At 36.4% G+C, this 23,346-nt stretch overlaps 1 protein-coding gene across 1 annotated transcript in view; it reads right to left on the bottom strand.

The window, feature by feature from the left end:
• Positions 1–23,346, bottom strand: part of PARP8 (poly(ADP-ribose) polymerase family member 8) — a 322,141-nt gene that overhangs the window by 18,278 nt on the left and 280,517 nt on the right. The window contains 10 exon segments of the mRNA XM_007950553.2: positions 865–934; positions 2,059–2,132; positions 5,904–5,973; positions 7,455–7,527; positions 7,737–7,849; positions 8,903–8,951; positions 11,072–11,139; positions 14,045–14,110; positions 15,524–15,649; positions 22,060–22,152. Of these exon segments, the coding sequence (XP_007948744.2) occupies positions 865–934; positions 2,059–2,132; positions 5,904–5,973; positions 7,455–7,527; positions 7,737–7,849; positions 8,903–8,951; positions 11,072–11,139; positions 14,045–14,110; positions 15,524–15,649; positions 22,060–22,152 (802 nt within the window).

The raw sequence follows: 23,346 nt of genomic DNA, 5'->3' as shown, positions 1-23,346 counted from the left end.
AAATTAAAGAACTACTTTATTCTAAAGCAATGCCAGTCCATTCAAGTTACTGTATCACTTCTTGTCAGAAATCCAAAGCAAAAACACATGCACAAATGGACATACAAGTAGACATACAAAAAATGTCCAATCTTATCAGCTAAGTAAATAAAAACAATAAAGGGCCATGTAACATAACAACTTTATGATCTGATAAATAATAAACAGCATAATACTAGGAAGGAAGTAACGTGTGTTATCAAAAATACACAAGCCCTGTGACTTGAGAACTACTAAGAGAGCAGTTAGGCATCCTATATAACAATCAAGTGTTGAAAACGTAAGAGAGAGCTAACCATTAACTCTGAACAAAAATTTTAAAAAAGATGAATTTTCACCAATCAGATTTTAAGCAACAACAAAGAAAAGGATATGATCTTGTAAATAAAATTTTCTCCACTAATTTGATAATAGGAGAATAATTTTAGAGTAGAAACAGAAAAGACCATTTGAGCTATTTTCTCAGTGCTTGGTTCAACTTCAAATTTTTCATGGTATTATAAGCTCACATACTAACTTAAAGAGGAAGGTGGAACATTAACACAAATGATAAGAATTACTTGATCAGAAAGACGTAACTATTAGTCTGAAATATCTGCCAAGAATAAAATTTAGTGCTCCCTGAATTCTTGCCAAGTCAGACCTTTGGTTTTAACCTTTACGATCTCTATTTCATCTGTTTTCCATTTGTGCCCTTAGAGGTAGGTGGTCACAGGGCTAATGCTTTCACTGTTCCATTATGAGCATTCTGTAAATATATCTGAATTCTTAAATACATATAAGATGGAGAAGTAACATGATGAGGCTTGTAAAACTTCACCTTACCTTCACATAAAGCAATGCATTTTAAGTTACGGCTCTGCAGGAACTGGGATTGCTGTCCTTTTTTCTGTGACTAAATAAAAAAAAAAAAATTGTACAAATTAGAGTGGAAATGGACACTCAAAAATTGATTAAAAAATTACAGTCATGAAGATGGCTCCAGCTTAAAAGAAAGTCTATTAAGACTACCAGCAATTAGCAATAATATGTTTGAGCTCTTTTAATATCAGGCTATATGTATGTATGTTATATCATTTAATTTCTGTACAGCATTATTAAATCACTCTTCAAGACAAGTGAAGTAAAATTAATTCTAAATTATAGTACAATGTTCTCATAACATAAATTAGAACTCAAATTTATTTTGACTGGAAACCTGGTATCTTTATTTCAAGGAAAACAAAATTCAATTTGCATGATCTTTTCAAACATCAAAATCCATTATTCCAGATCTTCTAACTATCCAAAACCAAAACTAACCAAACTAACAGCAACAAAAAAAATTTTGTAACATCATTTATTAAACCAAATAGATTCAGAAATACCTCATTTTTTTTAGGGGTAGGCAGTTTGGTAAGGAAGCTAGCTATCAGACTTTTCTTTTTTAAATTTTAAGGCACATTGTTCTTTACATAGATTTATTTTTATCTTCCGAGAGTATGTTTGTTTTCTCTGAAACAACAAGAGGTTTGTGTTTCCTCTTCTCTCTTCCTGGAATGTTCCTTCACCCAGACAGCCACACGGCTCATGAAGTCACTACCACACGTGCTTACTTATGCCTCCCTGACCACCTCACTTAACATTCATCTCATTGTCCCCTCCATCCCATGGCATTCTTCATACCTTTACCCTTATCTATTTTTCCTCATACTATTTAGCACTGTATAGCTCTATCAATCAATCTTTCTTTCTCTTGGTCTGTACTCTCCTCACCATAATACACGCTTCACAAAGACTAGAACTTTTGTCTAGTTTTGATCTCCACCTGTATCCCCAGTGCCTAGGAGAGTCTCTGACACAAAGCAGTAACTTGATAAATATTTAGTGAATAAAGGCAATTTGGTTATTACATGGTAGGGTGAGTTTTATTTCTGTATGAGAAAGGATCACTTAAAAAACCTGCTTTTATTAAAGTCCTGCAGTCTAATAAGGCTTCATCTCACTAATAGTACACAGTCACTCAGATCGTTACAACACCTGTGATGCGCTGCTGCTTTTACTGCTTGAAGCCGGCTCATCCTTGGCTGATACCTTCTGCTTCTTATTCATCCCTGGAAACATCAGCAAAATGATAATTGAGAAACAAAGCTGCATGGTGCAGCTCAAAATATAATCTCTCACAGTGCAAAATTCCACTTTAGGCAAATGTTTGATTGTGTGAGGCCAGAGATGGTGACAGTGGGCTCCTGAAGTAGTGGCTGGCTGTACCTCAGTATGTAGGGTTAAAAGTCAGTGAGTTCTAGAACTCCTATTTGAGCTATGAGGTAGAAATCCCAGGTGGTGTTTCTTTGCATAAAAACAAGGATAGGAAATTCTTTTGCATGGAACTGATATATCTAGAAAATTCTTGAAATTTGATTTCCAAAGGCTTTTAGACTCTACCTCTTATTCTCCCCATTTGGTTACTAGGAAGGGAAGGCGAAGGGTGGGAGAGAGGAACTGATGAGAGAAATACACTGACTCTGAAGCTTAACTTGTTGCACTACTGAAATATGCAAAATTCAGTTTAGAATTTAAACTGTTTCTTCTAATTAGGGGAAATGATGTAAGCTCTTTTGTCTATGATAGCTACAAGTCTCAGCTTATCCCCTTAAGCCCGTGATTTCTTACTCCAGAAGATTTTAGAAAAATAGAACTAAAATCCCTTCTGGTTTTAGAGTTGGCAGATTTGTAATGTTCATCTATATCATTATCAGAAGTTGTAATATGTTAATATGTTGTTGTAGTTTCAAGAAAAGAATTAATGAGAATGTGCAAAGCCTGTTTATCAAATGCAAATGGCTTGAATCTACCCTTTCCAAATTTAGGCACTGTTTTAGTTACCTAAGTGCCGCTCTGACAGGAATATACCACAAATGGGATAACTTGAACAAACAGGAGTTTATTCTTTTACAATTTTGGAGGCTTTAAGTCCGAGTTCAATGTACCAGGCTCTAGGGGCTGGGTGAAAGCCCCTCAACCTTGGGCTTCAGCTCTGTCTCCTGCTCCCAGCCCACTGAAGGTAGAAGCTTTTCTTCACTCAGACAGCTGCTGGCTGCTGAGGCTGGCACAACCAAGTTGGACAAGTAAAGAAGCACAGTCCCGATGTTACCAAACCACACAGCAGGTCACTAATTCAAGTCCAGATGAAGTCCCAAGATCGCCAGGGCATGACAGTCTGCTGAACAATGACTCAGCTACATGCAGGGTTCAAGCATGCCATAAGGTTAGAGACCAATCCCAAAGCTTCTCCTTATATATGGGAAGCAGACCACATCCCTAAAGCAGCTACTCAACTGCTTGCAGCAGATTCTACCATGGAGATGATTGCCAGTCTCATCATGGGGAATAACTACCTCCAGCTGCCCAGCCACTCAACCAGGCCCAGCCAAGCTGACAACAACCTTAACCACCACAGGCATTCCCCAAAAGGTACAGAGGCAGGAGGGGTTTGGTTGAGGAATAGGCCTAAGATTTCAGACAAGCAGATTTTGAGGAAAAGCAAAGGGCAACCGTATGAAGAGGGGTCCCTGCAGGGTACAAACTAAAAGCCTGGCAATTTAAGAGTCCACCCTGAGATGCTTGGAAGAAAGGCCTGTCGATCTACTTGTGAACAATCAGCCACTGAAAACCTGCAGAGCAGTGTTCTACTCTGACACACTTGGGGTCACCTTGAGTTGGAATTGCCTAGAAGGCTAATGGTCTGGTCTGCTTGCTGATTCCCAGATCTCGGCCCTCAAAACTAACTACAGAAGCTACTTCATCTCAGCATACTGATTATTAGATTTTCTCAGATCAAGACCTTCAAGAATTTAATGACTTTATGGACATTCCACCCACACAAATGCATATATGCATAAGCAAAATTTACATCATTCACAGAATTTTTTTTGTAAGCCCCATTCTTTTCCATGAATCCTAGCCAAGTCATGTCATAGATTCCTGACTCATAAAGAATTCAGGAGTATAATAAAATTGTTGTTTTACACCCTGAGTTTGGGGTGGTTTGTTGTACAACGTTTTTAACTGGTATAGTTATCTGTATTTATGCACACTTTTAATTTTTCCTCACAGAGTCTTTATTTTAGTTTTAATTTTTATGTTAGCTTGCAAACTTCTAATTCTTTAACATTTCCTTTCCCTCAGCATTTTATCTTCTTAGTTTTTATTACTGTTGCTATTCACTTTTGATATTTCTAACTAAAATTGCAGTTTTAAGTGTTTCAATTTTACCCTCTTGTCACTGAAAAACAATCTGCTATAGTTGAAAAAACAAAAACTTTGGAATTGGAAAAGCAGGCCTGATTAACACTCAGCTGTTACTAAACCAAAGCATTGGACTACTAACCAAAAGGTCAGCAGTTCAAATCTGTCAGCTGCTCCATGGGAAAAAAATAAGGCAGTCTGCTTCTGTAAAGATGACCCTTTGGAAACCAGATGGGGCAGTTCTACTCTGTCTTATATGTTTACTATGAGTCAAGTGACTCATGACAGGGGATTTGGTTTTTGTTTCTGGTATCATCTTCTTTAATATGGGATATTAAAACTTATACAGGCACCATGGAACCACCCCTGGAATTGTGTGATGTGATTGTACACTCTTTCTCTCTCTCACACACACAAATACACACAAAAGTACACTAGTAAAACCACTACAACTGTAGGTATATGAATATAAAATCATTTTTTAAAACTCTGGAGAAAAATACATTGAACATTGACATTATAGGATAAAAGGGAAAAACATCATGTCACTTTATAGAAGACTGTGTATTTAGGATAATTTTTTTTTTTACAATGAGCAAATTACTTTCTATTTAAAGAGAATGGGTTAACTGTTATAAAAATACTAATTATAAAATATTTCAAAATAAAAAGGCAAAAGAAGAAATCCCCAATTCCACCACCCAAGAATAATTAATGCTAACAATTGGTTTCCACAGATTGAATTTACCAGCTTGTCTGCAGCACATGCTTTCAATTTTTTCAAATTATTTTTTCCCATAACCTCATCAAAATATTAACAGAACATTAGTAGGTAGGATGATTATAAGGGTGCATGTTATTTTTTTTTTTACTTCCCTCCAGGTTTTCTATACTGTTCAAAATTTCTTTATGGAGTATTAGTAATAGTATACTAAAAGGTATATTTAAAGAGTGAAGTGAATCAGTTAATATTTTGTGATCTAATATTTTATGGCTATATGTTAAATGAATTCAGAAGTGAAAAATTATAGTTAACAAAATATGTATGTGATAGATCTATCCTTACCTTATTTTTAATTCAATTTTTTATTTTTTAAATATTCAATAGGTGGGAATTAGTAATGATACAGTTCATAATTCATTTAATAGATCCAAGTAGTGTATAAAGTTACACAAACCTGGAGGAAATAAATCAAAGGAGATTATACTCAAAAGGGACAAACTAAATCAATATATTGTTGCTGTGTGCCACTGAAGAAATTCTGACTAGGATGGCACCCTACAGAACTGGGCAGAACTGCCTCATGGGTTTTCTGGGTTGTCAGTTTTACCGGAGCAGGTCGTCAGATCTTTTTCTCTGACAGAGCCATTGGGTGGGTTGTAACCACTGAGCTCCAGGTGAGCAGCCAGGTAGACAGCCTTTGTGCCACCAGGCTCCTTGTCTTACACGCCCGGGGAAGTATTACAAGTTCTTCTTGAATCTGTGCTTTGTTTTTGTTTCTGATAATTACCAAGTGACTAATGCAAATATATCAAATAAGGTTCAGCCACCTGACACAAAATTGTGCCTAGAATATTTAACAACAAAACAATTAAAACTACACAAATTCAAGGTTAGAAGTGAAATACAGGATTACCTGAGTAACCAAATGATATGCTTGACATTGGACTAAGATAGATTCCACTTCCATACATTGCACCATGGAGCTAAAGCGGGAAGAGGCGGAGAGAGAGAGAGAGAGGAAAGTCAAAAGTTTCAAATGTTAGTATTTTACAAAAAAAGGCAATCAGTCTCACGGTGGAACATTAAATTTTAGGTAATAATGGAGCTCTTCTTCTTCCAAGGTCTAATTTGAAAATAATACTAATATCCTTGTGCTCAAAATTCAGAGTAAGTTTATATATGAAAAATGATAGTGAGGGGAAAAAAAAATCCATGATGAAGGTTTTCCAAACTCCCAGAGACACAATCATTTATTATCAAATAGTGTTGTTGTAGTTATGTGCTGAGGACTTGGACCCGACTCATAACGACCCCTCCTTGGGTTTCTGAGGCAGCATCACTACGGAAGTAGATTGCCCCATCTTCCATCCGAGGAGTGGCTGGTGGGTTTGAACCGCCAGCCTTCTGGTTAGCAGTCAAGTGCCTTAGGCACTACACTACCAGAACTCCCATCAAATAGTGTAGTAGACTCTTATTTTAATGAATTGAAAATTGTGGAAACAAAACACCATTTCAAGTGAAGGCTGAAATCTGCATGAAAGAATTTTGACCAAGACTGACATGCTAGTATATAAATAAAGTGTACCCACTCAGATTTACTCTGCAACACTCTGGCATCTGACTCTCACCCTTCTCTAAATTTCCCAAGTTACAAAGTGCTGTATTAACTGAAACTCTGACTGGTTTAAGAACAATTATATTTCTTTCTAATTACTCTATGTTCTAGAATCCCCACAGCCTGTAAATATGAACTGAATGCTAGTGAAATAAATGTGCATATAAGGGCATTTACATTTAATTGTATCACCTTAATATTATTATTTGGTGAGGTCTAGTGCAGGTGGTTACATTAAACATCTCATTTCCCAACCTCCTTACATTATCAGATGAAAACCAGTTGTGTGAGGGTAAAGCAGGGTAGGAGAGATGAAGAGCCTAAATAAAAATGAGAACTACACCCACTATATTCTGCTAACACCAAGTGTTCTCCTGGGGGCTGAAAAGTAGGTATCAGCTGGCTCTGTGGAGTCCAACTTCTAGTTTCCTTCTTCTTAGCCCTGTATTTTCAAGCCTAGAAGTATTCACACTAAGACATAGTACTCAATAAGTATATGTTGGATTGATTGATGAATATAATGCTTACATAGTTTTACTTTGTGCATGATAATATTTTTCTACTTATGTTCAAAGTGTGATTTCACTGTTTCTCATGAGATTTTAATTTTCTTTTGAATTAATAAGCTAATTAAATTAATTTGCTTTTCCTTCTTGCCTACGTTGTGTATAGATCAATTCTCTTTTTTATTTTATGAAAATGTACTTACGCCTATTAGATAGTCCATGGAGATTTTTAAAGTCTACCTGCTTCGACTTTTGTAAGTGAAAACTTAAAACGATGACTGCTGACCTAAACTCAATACAAGAATAATGAAGCTGGAGTTGCTTGAGCATTCAGGAAATTTACCTGCAGTCTTGTATTAGAAGCAACAACCAAACCATTCCTTAAGATGGAGTGCCAGTTTTCTATATGTGAGCCACTGAAAAAAGGAAAAAGTAAAACCAGAAAATCAATGATCTTTTAAGGTGGTCACGGCATAATAGATAAGAAGCCATGATGCCTTCTGAAAGTTCTAAGCTTCCAAGAATTACACCACTGACTCTTCACCATTAACTGCCAACTCCTCCCTACACGTTTCCAGAAGACTGAGATAAGAGACATATTCCCTTCACATGCAGCCATACTCACTGAAATGCAAAGGTGCTTCCGAAGAGCTTTTTAGCAGCTCTAAAATTGGATTCTTTGGCTGGTGGACTGCTGAGAAGAAGGAACTGATGTGGAGTATGCATAAACTTCAATTGCTGTTATTTAAAATAATGACAAATGAAAGTGTGTCAAATTTAACATATAATCAGGCTGATGACAATTTCAAATTTTACTGATTTAAGAATAAAAGAAACCCTGCGTAAATGATAAATCACATGGAATTGTTGATATGAAGGATAATTCTTTTGGCTAATTAGAAAGGCATAGGAATACAGATCATCCAAAGTCATTTATATTTAGTTTCAGAATACACTGTGTAATCATGGTCAAGTAGACCTGCCTTCATAACTGTATTTTCCTCTGAAAACTTTTATTATTGAATTTCCTAAGGAAACACTAGCTATTCAACTCAGGAAATGTTCTGAAAGCTTGCTAAGCAAAAAACAAAACTTAGTTCAAGATTTTAAAATTACAAAAATCAGCAAGTAAAAATTATTATCGATTACCATATATTTAAAAAAATTGGAAATTGCCTACATTTAAATGTAGTTTTACCATTGGGCTCACAGAAATAAATTAAAACAAAACCTTTTGGAAGAGCTGCTAGAGTAAGTTTTCTAATTATTTCCTTTTCACTTAGGAATATACTTGCTTCAAAATATCCATTCACATACCAGAAGAGTAATCTTGGCAATATTTGGGGTCTTGCAATTTAGAGATATGGTTCTTAGACCATGGTGAGAACTGAAATGAGAGTTCCATTAGCTTTTCCTTTCTTTTTCTTTTTTTGAAAGCTTATTAGGCTGATAAGTATGTATCTGAAGACAGTATCTTCTCAGATATAGAAAGGAGTGATGTGACAACGTGAAACTGACAGTAATAAATAAGCACCTTACCTTTCTACTGCTCGATCTCTAGAAAACATACTTTCTATTACTTGTGGAATAACTCACTGATCTCATACCGACTCTTTTATCTACTTTAAGGGCAGCAGTGTGAATATGAATGGAATATATTGGAAAGGCTTGAGCTGGTGAATCACAGGTAGTTTCAAACTGAAGAATCAGACTTCACCGGGATCGAATGCAACTAGCAAGTGTTCCCTCATTTCTGAACTTGAGTTTTGTACACGTGAAAAAACAACTTACCCTGTTAACTGGCAGCTTCACAATGTGTGACCTATTACTTGAAATAACCCTGAAATTAAAATAATCCATCAGTTACAAATATGTGTCAAGTATATGTGAAATTTTTCTTCTTAGAAAATGACTGAAACTTTTTTTGCTCCATCATAAACTAAACTTTGTAGTAATTTTATTTAATCACAACACATTTGTTTTGCTTCCTGACAAGTTAAGAAGTTTCTATAGCAAAAAAAATAAAAAAAAGAAAGTATTTTAATCTGAGAAACACACTCAGGTCCCTTAAAGCCCTTAAACACTAAGAAAAAAAACAATTCTTAAATACCATTAATACAAACATTTCTGTATATACTTTCAAATAAAACTAATATAACCACAAAGATTAGAAGTTGACTCATGCATCTACCGCCTTCCTTCCTCCCTCTATTGCCTAATTAAGAATGAGTTCTTAAAAAGACTCTTGATATATACAATGTATCCAAGTTATTATACAACACAGATATTGAAGCTGAAAAGAATTAAATTCAAGTGTATGAAAGATCTAAATATTCTATACATTTCAATAATAAGTAAGAGAAACTTAAAACATTTTGGTAGATATTCTTTTACTTGAAAGAAGAGTTGACCATAAAGCTATAAGAAACAATCATAAGTAACTAATAGTTAAAAGTCAGGGTAACTTCGCGGGGGTGGGGGTGGGGTGGGGGGGGTGGAGAACCCAACAGCTTTGATATTTGTCTTTTTTACCTTCTATTGTGAATATGAGTTATTGCAAGAATTTAAAGGTTTAAATAGAAAGTATTATTTTATTTAATTCTCAGAATCTTAATAATAGAGCATAAAAGATAACAAAGAAGGCTTCTAAACCTAAAATCTTTCATGGTCTTGTTGTTGTTGTTGTTATGTGCCGTTGAGTCGGCCCCGACTCATAGCGACCCCTCCTTGGGTTTCCGAGGCAGTATCACTACGGAAGTAGGATTGCCCAACCTTCCTTCCGAGGAGTGGCTGGTGGGTTTGAACCGCCAGCTGTCTGGTTAGCAGGCAAGTGTCTTAGCCACTACCAGATCAAATCAAGCATGTATTATAAAAGTTTGACTAATTTTGACTAATTGAAAGTTGGGAGCTCTGGTAGCATAGTGCCTAAGGCACTTGACTGCTAATCAGAAGGCTGGCGGTTCAAACCCACCAACCACTCCTCGGAAGGAAGGTTGAGCAATCTACTTCCGTAGTCACACCAACTCGGAAACTCAAGGAGGGGTCGCTATGAGTCATGTCTGACTTGATGGCACATAAAAACAACAACAACAATTGAAAGTTAAGTAAACACAATCTTGAGGTAACCAGATTCTTTTCCCCTTTGCTCATCTTTATATCTTTTAACAGTAATTTTCTGGTTGTGGCATGGAATAAGTATTTATTCAGAACAATCTCTTATAATCTCTACATTTGTATTATTGCAAAACAAGAGGGGTAACTCATAGCCTTTGAGAGTTTCCAAAGTGATTGCAAAGATACATGTTCACGAAGCCCTTACAAGGTATCATTGAGTAGTCAGTATTGCCTTCATTTGCAAATGGGAAATGAGAGGATGCATTATTTGGAGGCATTGTACACAGTGAGTTCTCAAGCCCACCTCTCCTAATCTCAGTCTAGTAGTCCTCCTATGATCTCTGCTAGATCAATGCTATGTCCCTCACCAGGCTTACTCTGAAACAGTCCATCATGTGCAGTCACCAAAGAGTTCGTCAAACTTACACTGTCCCTCATAAAGAAGTAAAATATGCATTTTATAAAGATTTTCAGTAATAAGAGTTGAAAGAAGGAATTTTTTTTTCACATAATCCTAATTTAACTAGAAAATTAAATGAACTAAAACACTACCTAAGCCAGTTAATCATATTTTTTTTTAAACTACAGAAAAAACACTGTCAAATGAGATTGTATATCCTTGTAGTGCGTGTGACAGCATCTTCTTTGCCTTGTGATATATAAGTTTTAATTAACTGAGAGTCATTAAGAACTCTTAGATTGTGGAATCACCAGGCCCCCTAAGCTTGTAGAAGTGCAGCATTGCAGGTCTTGTAAAATATTTCTCTTTCTTACTTTTCTTTTTTTAAAGCAGGCAGAAGAAAACCATGTGATGTTTTTATTCAGAGGAAAAGTAAAATTTTATACCATTGCAGTAGAGGATGAGCCAGGGGATCCTGTTTATCCATCTGCTTCTTGATTTCCAGATATGGTGCCTGGAAAAAAAGTCATTATATTTATTAACTTGCCTTAAAAAATCCATTTTTTCCCTTTTATATTCATTTTTACAAAAGGAATATCAGGCTGAAAAGAATGCTTAATCTAGCTAAACCTGAAAATTTGCAGCTTTGACGTGGTAACAACAACCACCAACCTCGCCGTTTCCACTCAAGATTACCATTTTTAAATTTTAATTAAAATTCATGAGTGCTACTCGTCATGCTCAAATGGTAGTTACTTAGGTGCACTTTTTTGAATGAAAAAATGGACAAATATGCATAAAAATAACTTTTATCTAAAAAGTGCTTAATCAAATTGACCCACACAATTAACCATTTCAATCTCTGTGATGATTCAGGGCTATGTATAAGGCAGTATATACTAGAAAATAGTATAGGATAATGCTGCATTTATTTGGAGAGGTTTAAAGAATTTAATATAATGAAACCTGAAAGCATCACTATGAAGTAGAGAGTGCAAGAGGATGCAGGGTTACTACTTCCAGCTTGACAGTGAAGACACCGAAGCATTAAGCAGTTAAGTAATTTTCCCAAGGTCACAGGAACATCAATGATGAGCGAGTTATATAACTGTGGCCTCTAACTTCCTAGGCTGATTGCTCCATTGTTTACATCGTGTCCTATCAAAATAGCTTACACATGATCCAACATTATAAAGAAAGCAATTTTTGGCAGAGAGCTGATCTCAGAATTAGAGTTTGTAGTTATTTATAAATCCAAGAATGATCAGGGTCTAGGGTATAGTATAAATACACTAAACCAAAGTCCTTTTCATTACTAAAAACATCTGCATAACTTTCCATGAGATATTGCAATAGGTTCTCTTTTTCCCCTTAAGCGGAAATGCACTTTATTCTTTTTCATATACAAATAACAGTTATCTGAAAGAGAATTCAGAAAATATAGAAAGGTGTATGCATAAGAAGGGAGCTCTGGTGGTGTAGTGCCTAAGGCACTTGTCTGCTAACCAGAAGGCTGGTGGTTCAAACCCACCAGCCACTCCTTGGAAGGAAGGTTGGGCAATCTACTTCCGTAGTGATACCACCTAGGAAACCCAAGGAGGGGTCGCTATGAGTCAGATCTGACTTGACAGCAGTGGGTTTGGTTTTTGGTTTGGTTTTGCATAGAAAAACATACAGAAAAGATGATGAGTTTTAAACAAATAATAGAACTCGTGAATTAAAGGATCTATTGTTCATTATTGTTTGAAAATAAGGAGGTGCTCATACTACTTGGTGAACACATGAACGTTTTTGAATATATGAATAAATTAATTATCAAAAGAAATTAGTTCTTTTTAATTGTCCTCTGTAATCTAGATTGGTTGCTAGAGGCATGCTCCCTTTACCTCAAACTGTTGAAAGAGGATGAGAAGCAGGCACCAAAGTCACACACTGAAGTGACAGGGACAGCATTTTGAACTGGGATAAGTGAACAGGATACATGTCAGAAGAAAACACGCAAGTAAAAGGAGAATCAAATTTGAGAACGTAAAAATGTGTTTCAGAGAGAAGTAGACAAGATGTTCTTTCTTAAAACTAAAATGGATGTTATCTTTGCAGACATTTATAGGGAGGGAGTGATCTACAGGTAAAGAACTGATGGTCTCTGGAGCTAGACTATAGTGAGATGAAAATCACAAGGTAGATTGTTGGGGGGGAGGGGTGGTTAGGAGCTTTGGAGGTCCCAGAACAAAGGATTCCCCTTTCCTTCTGTGGAGAAAGGGTAGTAGCCATTGCAAGCTTCCACGGATCTGCAGAGTCAGTGCAAGCCTGAAACCACCATGAACAGCACACACAATGTGTGGTGTTGTCAATTTCTGATTATTAATTTCTGCTCACAATAATAACTTTTTAATCTGTCTGCAAATCATTGACAGTGAAAAAGTCTTCAATAATTCCATAGCATGAGCTTTTCCATCTACTGGATGATAGCCCTGTGATGTGTTGGGCTTCCATAAATACTGAGTTTTGGTTATTATACTTTCCTGCCAAAGCCTCACTAATGGACAAAAATAGAAACACACACAGGAAATCACGACTTCCAATGACATTTTGAGGTTCTGTGTACTAACTATTCATGCTTAATTTTCATTTTACAGATTATTTGTTTTTATTTTAACATTAAAATACATTTTGAAATTACTACCATTAATCAAACTAACTTTCTAGGAAAATGGTAAGCTTTGCTCTCAAAGGAGCTCTGGTAGCGCTGTGGTTAAATCACTGGGTTGCTAGCCAAAGGTCGGCAGATAGAACCCACCAGTTGCTCCACAGGAGAAAAATGAGGAGGTCTATTTCCATAAAGATTTGTTGTTGTTGTTGTTATGTGCCATCAAGTTGGACCTGAGTCATAGCGATCACTCCTTGGGTTTCCGAGGTGGTATCACTATGGAAGTAGATTGCCCAACCTTCCTTCCAAGGAGTGGCTGGTGGGTTTGAACCACCAGCCTTCTGGTTAGCGGTCAAGTGCCTTAGGCACTATGTGACCTCGGAAACCCTATGGGGCAGTTGTACTCTGTCCTACAGAGTGCAACGAGTTGGTACCCTCTGAGTTTGGTTTGGCTTTTTTGGTTTGTGATCAAATCAAATATCCTGTGACATACTTTCACATACTCAAGGCTTTTTCTAAATTTAAGAGATTATAATTATGATTCATAAGATTATAATTATGATTTATATTATAAAATATACAGTGGCAACATGCCAATGCACTGACATAGTTTAAACAATTATGGAAAACACACTTATAAATTCTGTACCATCTTTCATATAATAGAAAAATACACATTTCACTACATGGCCAGTACTCAAGTATCTTCAAAATATGACTTTACTCAAACAAAACTGAACTGTACAAGATTATAAGATGACATACTTACTTGTGTCATTTCTCTAATAGAAGTTATGCTATCCAGTGCTTTCATTACTCGGTCATAGTTCTTCTTCTGTTTGAATGGAAAAAAAAAAATTATTCACTTATAAGCATTTGCAAGTCTGAGTATCATTAGAGAATCATATTATTTCTGTATGTAAATTTCCAGCAGAGGCAGTTTGAAAGCGAGGACTATTTTATGTGCCTAAAAGGGAAGACTGATACAAGCTGGCTCAAGGACATAGGATTTATAACTGAGTCAGAGTGAAGCAAAGAGAAGACAATGCCAGGACTAAGGTAAGTATTCAAAATTGTATTCGGCCCACAAAGGAAAAAGCTACAAATACAAAATAGATATCTGGCTCCTGGTTCTGGCTTTCAGCACAAAAATCTGAAGACATGATAAAGTAAGCACAGAATCCTTCTGAATTACAAAAATCCACTTTAAATATCACAATTATATTTCATTTCATTTTCCTGCAATTGGAAAATTGTTACCAAAACTTATGAAAGAAAAGTGTGTAAATGACACCATCTACTCAACTGATAATTCATTTTTATACATAATTATGTACACTGGGGAGCTCTGGTAGCATAGTGGCTAAAGCACTTGACTGCTAACCAGACGGCTGGCGGTTCAAACCCACCAGCCACTCCTCGGAAGGAAGGTTGGGCAATCCTACTTCCGTAGTGATACTGCCTCGGAAACCCAAGGAGGGGTCGCTATGAGTCGGGGCCGACTCGACGGCACATAACAACAACAACAACATGTACACTGATGCCAAATATGAAGGAAGGGAATTTTTTCCAAGGAAATTTTACACAGTCACTGTTTCTATAAAATAACTTGAAAACGACACCAAGGCAAAGTTAGCTCCAATGCAAATAGAAAATTTTGGTATTTGAAAGGAATCTGCCTAATCTCCACGACTATTTATGAAACTGTTTTCCATGAAATGCCAGTTCATCTACAACATGAATTCAACTCTCACTTCATTCAGAGAACTGTGGTGGTGGTGGTGGCATGTGGCAAGGGCACATCGAGTCAAACTACAAAAGAAAAAGGAAAGCCAATCCCTTTACATAGACTCCTGAAAATTAAAATGAGGACACATAAGCCAGAATCTCAAAAACTGTTTAATAAAATGTAAAGAAATCACACTGACCACTGCAAACCAATTTGATAAAGCCTACCTGTCATGAAGATGCGATGTGTACAGATCAGAATTTGAGGAGATTAACTGGGCCTACTTTCATGAAGATGAAGAAAATGATTTTAAAGGAAGAAAAGGAGAGGGGAAATGATATGTGAAAGACAAAGGTATTTGCTGAAAAAGAATCATAATTACTAAATGGAATGGAGAGTATAGGACAGGTCATGGATACAGTTGGTGAGACAGAGATTCAGAGAGAAATCAGAAAGCTAAACTGATTAAAATCCAAATGACTACGAACTTGTGATTAATGTGCTAGGAAAACTACTTACCCTTGGATTGAAGGCCAGCATCTGAGGATCGTTAGGATCTACTACTGAAGGATATGGCTCAAAAATGACAACCTTCCTAGGAGATTCCAACGCAGATCTACACATGGATACTAGAAGATCTACCACCTTGAAAGACACACACGAAACGGTTACTATCTTCAAGGCTTATCAGTGCTTCCCCATTGTCTCCCTCTCATGGTAGCATACGTTCACTAGAAGATCCTCAACTGTCAGTCTCTCATATCTGTAACTCATGATTTTAGACCAAATTTGATGAACTCAACTACTAATTTAAAGTAACGAACATACGCTACCTACAATTACTCACATCCTAATAAGTCACTGTCATACTGTTATTGTTGTGGTTGTTAGGTGCTGTCGAGTAGGTTTTGATGCACAGGGATCCTGTATGCAACAGAACGAAACAAGGCCCAGTCCGGCATCACCCTTCCTATCTGTGCTATGCTGGAGCCCACTGCTGCCCTTTTTCTCTGACTCTCATTTATCAAACATGTTATCCTTCTTCACTAACCAGTCCCTCCTAACAACATGACCAAAGTACAAGGATGAGGTCTGGCCATTCTTGTTTCTAAGGAGCATTCTTGTTGTTCTTCCAAGACAGATTTGTTCTGTCTTCTGGCAGTCCATGGTATATTCAATATTCTTCGCTACAATTGAAATGCATAAATTCCTCTGTGGTCTTCTTTATTCAATGTCCAACTTTCACATGCATATGAGCCTATTAAAAAGACAATGGCTTGGGTCAGTCTCACCTTAGTCTTCAAAGTGACATCTTTGCTCTTTAATACTTTAAAGAAGTCTTTTGCATCAGATATGCCCAATGCAATATGTCCTTTGATTTCTTGACTGCTGCTTCCATAGGCATTTATATGTGGATCCAAGAATATGAAATCCTTGACAAATTCAATCTTTTATCTATTCATCATGATGTTGCTTACTGGTCCAGTTGTGAGTAACTTTGTTTTCTTTATGCTGAGGTGTAATCCATACCGCAGTCTTTGATCTTCACTGGTAAGTGCTTCAAGCCTTCCTCACTTTCAGCAAACAAGGTTGTGTCATCTGCATATCACAGGTTGTTAATGAGTCTTCCTCCAATCCTGATGCTGCGGCGTTCTTCAGGTAGTCCAGCTTCTCAGATTATATGCTCAACATAGATTAAGTATGTATGGTGTTAGGCTATGATCCTGACACACACTTTTCCCAGTATCACCTCCTCTGTTCCACTGGCTCTTGGTCAGGTTTCTCAGAAGCACAATTAAATGTTCTGGAACTCCCATTCTTCCAATATTAGCCATAATTTGTTATGATCCACACAGCTGAATGCCTTTGCATAGTCAATAAAACACTGGCAAACATCTTTCTGGTACTCTTTGCCTTCAACCAAGATCTATTTGACACAAGCAATGATAGCTCTCATTCCTCTTCTGAATCCAGCTTCAATTTCTGAAAGTTCCCTGTCAATGTACTATTGCAACTTTTTAGAAATTACTTTTCAGCAAAATTTTACTTACATTTGATAATAAAGATATTTTTCAATAATTTCCACATTCTGTTGGATCACTTTTCTTTGGAGTGGACATAAGTATTGATCTTTTACTATCAGTTGGCCAGGTAGCTGTCTTCCAAATTTCTTGGCATAAACAATTGAGAGTTTCCAGTGTTGCATTTGTTTGTTGAAACATCTCAGTTGGTATTTTGTCAATTCCTACAGTCTTGTTTTTTTGCCAATTCCTTCAGTGTAGCTTGGACTTCTTTCAACATCAGTTGATCATATGCTACCTCCTGAAATGGGTGAACGTCTACCAATTCTTTTTGGTACAGTGACTGTGTGTATTCCTTCCATTTTCTTTTGATGTTTCTTGTATTCTTGAATATTTTTGCCCACAGAATCCTTCAATAACTCAAGGCATGGACTTTTTCTTCTGTTCTTTCAGCTTGGAAAATGATAAACACATTCTTCTCTTTTGATTTTCTAACTTCAGGTCTTCATACATTTCATTATAATACTTTACTTTGCCTTCCTGGGTACCCTTTGTAATCTTCTGTTCAGCTCTTTTACTTTATCACTGTCATGATGTCTTTATTATGAGCACATACTATATGCTAACAGTTTTCTAGCCAAATGGTTAAGAAGAAGAGAGACAAGGTCCTTGCTCTTGTAGAGCCTACATTGTGATGGAGAAGATGCATCCAAAAAAAAAAAAAAAACAACCCTATTTAAAGAAGAAATATATGCTTACATAGAATTTCTGCTGGTGATAAATACTGTACAAATAAAACTGGCATTAGAGACCCAGGTGCGGGTGTGCATGTGTGCTGTTTTATTTAGAGTGACTAGGGAAGGTCTCTTGGAATTGGTGGCATTTCCACAGAGTCGTGAAGGAGGTGAGGGAGAGGACATGTGGTAAGAACACCATTCCAGGTGAAGGAAACCAAAAATGGAGGAAATGAGTGTGACCTGCTCCAAGAATACCAAGACATTATCCTACCTCTTCCTACTCTCCTCTGTCAGAGGTCCTTAATGACCTTCAATTTGCTAAGTACAATGGTTTTATTCCTAAACTACCTCAGAACTGCTCTGGAGGATTTACTAAGAAGCAGTGCCACATAGCAGTTAAGAGCAAAGTTCTGAAGGCAATTATAACCAAGATTCTTTTCCCAGTCCTCAAAACAAGTATGCTTCAGGCAACCAAGTCAGGAAACTGATAATGTCTAAATGCTGAGAAATTAAGGAGAGTGCTCACCAGAACAAACATATCCACAGTGTGATCACAGGGACTTAATAAGGAAGCAGCAGATTTAATCTTTTGAGGGAAAGCTATTTCTAGAAAGATTATAAAGAGGAATTTTTAAAAATAAATGCACAGTAAGAGTGAACAGTATTTGATTCACTAATTTTTTTAGAAGGACATTTAACCTAATGACAGAGCTCAGTGTTATGTGTGTAGTCACAAATTCCTCCACCTTATTTCAGTATCCAGAATTTCCAGTGACCTCATTCATGTCATTGGGCATAAGATATATAAATAACACATCCCACAGTACAGAGATACAGATACCCACAAGACGCACTTGAAAAACATTAGGAGTTGCAACAGCTGTTTCATACATACTATTTAGAAAGTATATAACATATATATTCAAAAAATAATTAATTCTCATGTAATCTTTACAAGTATGATCAGAATATACAAGCAGAATAAAACAGTGAAAAGGAATATTCTTGGAATAGAACCATAACATTCTCTGCTCTTTGGATCTTGATCTTTAGAGTTGAATTACTAAATTGACTGATTGGACCAAACACAGGTGCTTTGTACTTATTTCATTATATATTCTAGAATGTCTTTTTTTTAAAAAACATTTTTGAAGATGTAGCGTAGGAGGAAAAGAGAAGACTATTATTCCACTATCAACAGGCCCTACTGGTAGCATGATCTTCATCCTTCTCATCAAAAATTTCTTATCTCTAGGCTTTAATGTTTCAACTTGTAAAATATTTTAGGGATAATTTATATCCAATAAACTTCATAATACTTAAATATACTACTTGAAGATTTTTACTATATGTATGTATACACATACATGTACAAATATACAATGTAAATTGTTTTCTTAGGGGGCAATATCATGCAGTATTTTCAAAATTTATTTTTTTCCATCATTAATCACATGACCAATGTCATATTATAAATTCTTTTTTGTTTATAATTCATTGTATCACAAATATTGTTCTTCATATTTCATCAAGTGGATGCAACACACTTCACTTAATAATAATAATAACTAGCTGAGGGGATACAGACAGCAGGGATGTCTACAGTAACTAATCGTTGTACCTTCATCTATTGTTAAAATTGATTATATTGTAGGCATTAAATATTTGTTGGAAAAAATGCCCTCTTTCCATTCCATAATTATTTTTTCCAACCATCTATAAATTTTATAATTAATAATTTGGTAATTCCTTTTGTGTTTAGAATCCTTCTGACTCTTGGCATGATGGAACATTTTCTCATGTTTCTTTACTAACTATATATTCATTTTCATGAATTAAGTGTTCATTTCCTCAATTTATTCTGGTTTTCATCTCAATTTTTATGACCTCTTCAGATAATGAAGTGCTCTGGTGGTGCTGTGGTTAAGGCATTGTAAACACTATGGGGGTCCATTATGAGTTAGAATTGACTTGATGGAGTTGGTATGGTTTTGGTTTTAGGTAATAATACCTATTTGAAAATAAACTTCTTGAGAGTTAGATATAAATGTTCACTGTTTTTTCAAGTAAGTGTGTGTGAACTCAAATCTGTTCCTATTTTCCCTTATGATTTCTTGTATCTGCATAAATTTATCACTACATCACTAATTCCACTCTCCTCTAGTTTTTGTAATTTTTGTAAAACAAAATATTCTTTAATCCATTTGGAATCTCTTTTTGCATACATTGCAAGGTAAAGAGTCAAAGTGATTTTTCCCTTAATATTGCAGGTCATTTGCTCCTACTTTACTACCTGCACAGTGTTTTTTTTTTTTTTTTTTAATGAATTGATGCAATGCCTCCTTTATTATTGTGTTGGATTGGATTCTCTAGAGAAACACAAAAACCAGCAAAGTGTATATATATATTTATAGAGAGAGAAAGAGAGAGAGAGAGAGATTTATCTTAGGTAAATGGCTCACAAGCGTGTAGAAGCCGACAAGTTCAAGCTGAAAAGTTCGTCTCTGGAAGGGGATGGGGCCCGGAGCCGCTTGGCTTTCGCATGCACGGCAGAGGAGTTCAAGCCACAAAGTTCGTCTCTGGAGGAGATGAGGCCCGGAGCCGCCTGGTTCCCGTAAGCACAACAGAGCCGAGAGAATCAAGCTGGCATGCAGCACGCTGGTTGCTGTTCCCAACAAAGGATGAATCCGAAACCTCCAGGGCGAGCGGCGAGCCGCTCACTCAAGGAAGTATATAGTCCGGAATGCCGTTCTTCCAGCTTGTCCTTGGAATAGCATTGCAGGTAGCCCACACCCCTGGGGAAACTCCCCTTGGGCAGACCGGCCGCTCAGAACTCAGTCATCTGATCCCATCATGGGAACCACCACTCACAATTGGAGTCCAGCCAAGTTGACACATCTTCAACTATCACAATTATACATTAAATTTATTTATAATTTGATCCATTTGGGGGATGTTCACTCACCTGCCATTTTATTTTCTTTTTCTGCTAATACTATTTTGTTAAAATATTATAGTATCACATGTTGTTTTGTATGTTGTCAGTCTGTTGTTCTTAGGTGCTGGCAAGTCAATTTCAACTCAAAGCTACCCTATGTACAAAAGAATGAAACACTGGACATGCCCGACTCCTGCCCCAGTCTCTCACACCTGTTGTTTGTGCACACTGCAGTCACTGTGTGAATCCATCTCATTAACGGTTTTCCTCCCTTAGTTAGGAGCCCACGTGGCACCCATGGTCAAATTGCTCGGCTGCTAATCCAAAGGAAGGTAAGTGGTTAGAACCCACCAGCCACTCAGTGGGAGAAAGATGTAGCAGTCAGCTTCAACAAAGATTTACAGCCTTGGAGATCCTATGGGGCAGTTAGTTCTACCCTGTTCTACAAGGGTAGAATCTGACTTCTACAGGTCAGAATCAATTAAACAGCAGTTTTATTTATTCATTTATTTTTCTAGACTCCTTTAATTAACATTCTTTGGCAGAATTTTCTTTGACATTTTATCTAATTTAGTCTTACAGATGAAGTAGTAGTTTGCTCATGTTCCATAAGTGAAAAAAAAAGAATAACTGAAATTTTGATAGGAATTACATAAAGTACTAAGTTGTAAGGGGCTCTGGTGACATAGTACCTAAGGCATTTGACTGCTAACCAGAAGTCTGGTAGTTCAAATCCACCAGACACTCCTCAGAAGGAAGGTTGAGCAATCTATTTCCATAGTGATACTACCTCAGAAATTCCAGGAGGGGCCACTAGGAGTCAGATCCTAATTGACAGCAGTGAGTTTTTTTTGTAAGTTGTAAAGCATCTTTCCACTCAAAACACATAGAATGTGTCTCTACTTCCCAAGTTGTTCCTTTTTTTTTTATTGTTCTTTATGTCATAAACACTGCTATTCTAAATTGAATGTTCATTTTATTATAGGTTCTCTCCATTATCTTTCCACCTAAGTATTTAAAATAAATTGGCTTCCATTTTATGGCAGTATAAGTTTACAAATGTAAAATAAATTTTACACAAAGTATTGCGAGGGATTCAATAATTTAACTTCACCATATAAAAAAGAACTGCAATTATGTTTTAAACAATAGAAGGTTGGTTTAAATTTTCCTTTTGGCAAAACACACATTAGCTAGAGTAAAATTTAGTGTATTATCTGAAAAATATCAAATGCCAGTCTGTTTTTTAACTTAACAGCAAGTTACCAAAAAGTTGCCCAAAAGAATAGTAGAGGTATTAGTGAGCTGCAACAAATTTTTCAAATCAAAACAAAAATAATTCGTATCACGTGGTTCTACCTGAGCCCCAGTTGCTATTTCATCAGCAGCTTCGTTCATCACTCCCAGAGTCTGGAAAGCAAATACACACAGCTCTCGTTCACACACGGTCGGCTACAAAACAAAAGGCAGTTGGTAACCACACTCTTCCCATTTTCCAATTTCTAAATTAGAAATACGACATTCTATATAAAAAACAGAAAGTACAAAATTTTAGTATTAAAGGAAAAAGAAAAGTGTGCTACTTTATTTTGTAAAAGGTAAATGTATATGGTTAGGGAACTACTAGTAAAGAGACTCACTAATATTCTAATAACAATAAATAAACATTTGTACAGTAAAAAGTATACTAATATGGAGTCAGAGATACAAAAATAAATTATATATTTCAGTGAGTTGAATGTGCTTGTGGTCAGAATGGTTTAGCAAGAGATAAAAATATCCTTAAAATAGGAAAGTCCAACTCTCCTGAAAAAGACAAATGCTCGGCTTGATGATATAATAAAATGTGAAGTTAAACACCAAAGCTATATAAAGCATACATACAAAAAAGAATTCCATTTCTTTCTAGGTAATATTTATGGAAGAAACAGCAAGACTGTGCTTACTTGCTAGCTACCTAGCTCTTGCATGATTGGTTATGATGCAAAGACTTTTGACTTCACTAACCTCTTGAAGTCAACAGCACTGAAATATACACTGCACAATTGCTTTGGAAAAGCTCTCATCTTTCAAACCTAATACAGTGTCATCTATTAGATTTATCTTATCTCCTGAGTTACGCTGCATTAGGTAGCTGATGAAGCCGAGCATGATGCAATCCACAGTGCTGCTGCACAGCAGACAAAGGCGTTTGTTCGTGCCATAGCTCCTATACCCACTCAGTTTCAGGACAAGTTGGTCTCATGGTTAACAGTGGGGAACCACAGCCCCATTTCGAACATCATATAAAGGCTGCAAACCACAAAGATTTCTGGTTCACTTTACCCAAAGATAATTTTAGAAAACATGGATAGATATATTTCCTCTGTCAGTCTTAAAAGAATAGTTTGATTCCCATTAAATCTACACACAATAGTAAATTAATTGGAAAAAGTTCTTTGCCAGACTGAACCATGCACACTGATAAACATACAATTAAGGAAAAAAAAAAAGGCCATTGAGTCAATTCCAATTCATAGCGCCCCCCTCTGGGCTTCAGAAACAGTAAATCTTTATGGGAGTAGATTGTGCCATCTTTCTTCCATGGAGCAGCTAGTGGGTTTGGACTGCCAACCCTGTGGTTAGCTGTCAAATGCCTTAAGCTCT

Source organism: Orycteropus afer, unplaced genomic scaffold (genome assembly GCF_000298275.1).
Source record: "Orycteropus afer afer isolate SDZICR_OR568_19922 unplaced genomic scaffold, OryAfe1.0 scaffold00277, whole genome shotgun sequence".
NCBI lineage: Eukaryota > Metazoa > Chordata > Mammalia > Tubulidentata > Orycteropodidae > Orycteropus > Orycteropus afer.
Note: the sequence above shows the minus strand (reverse complement) of the source record. Positions and strands in the feature narration are given on the sequence as shown.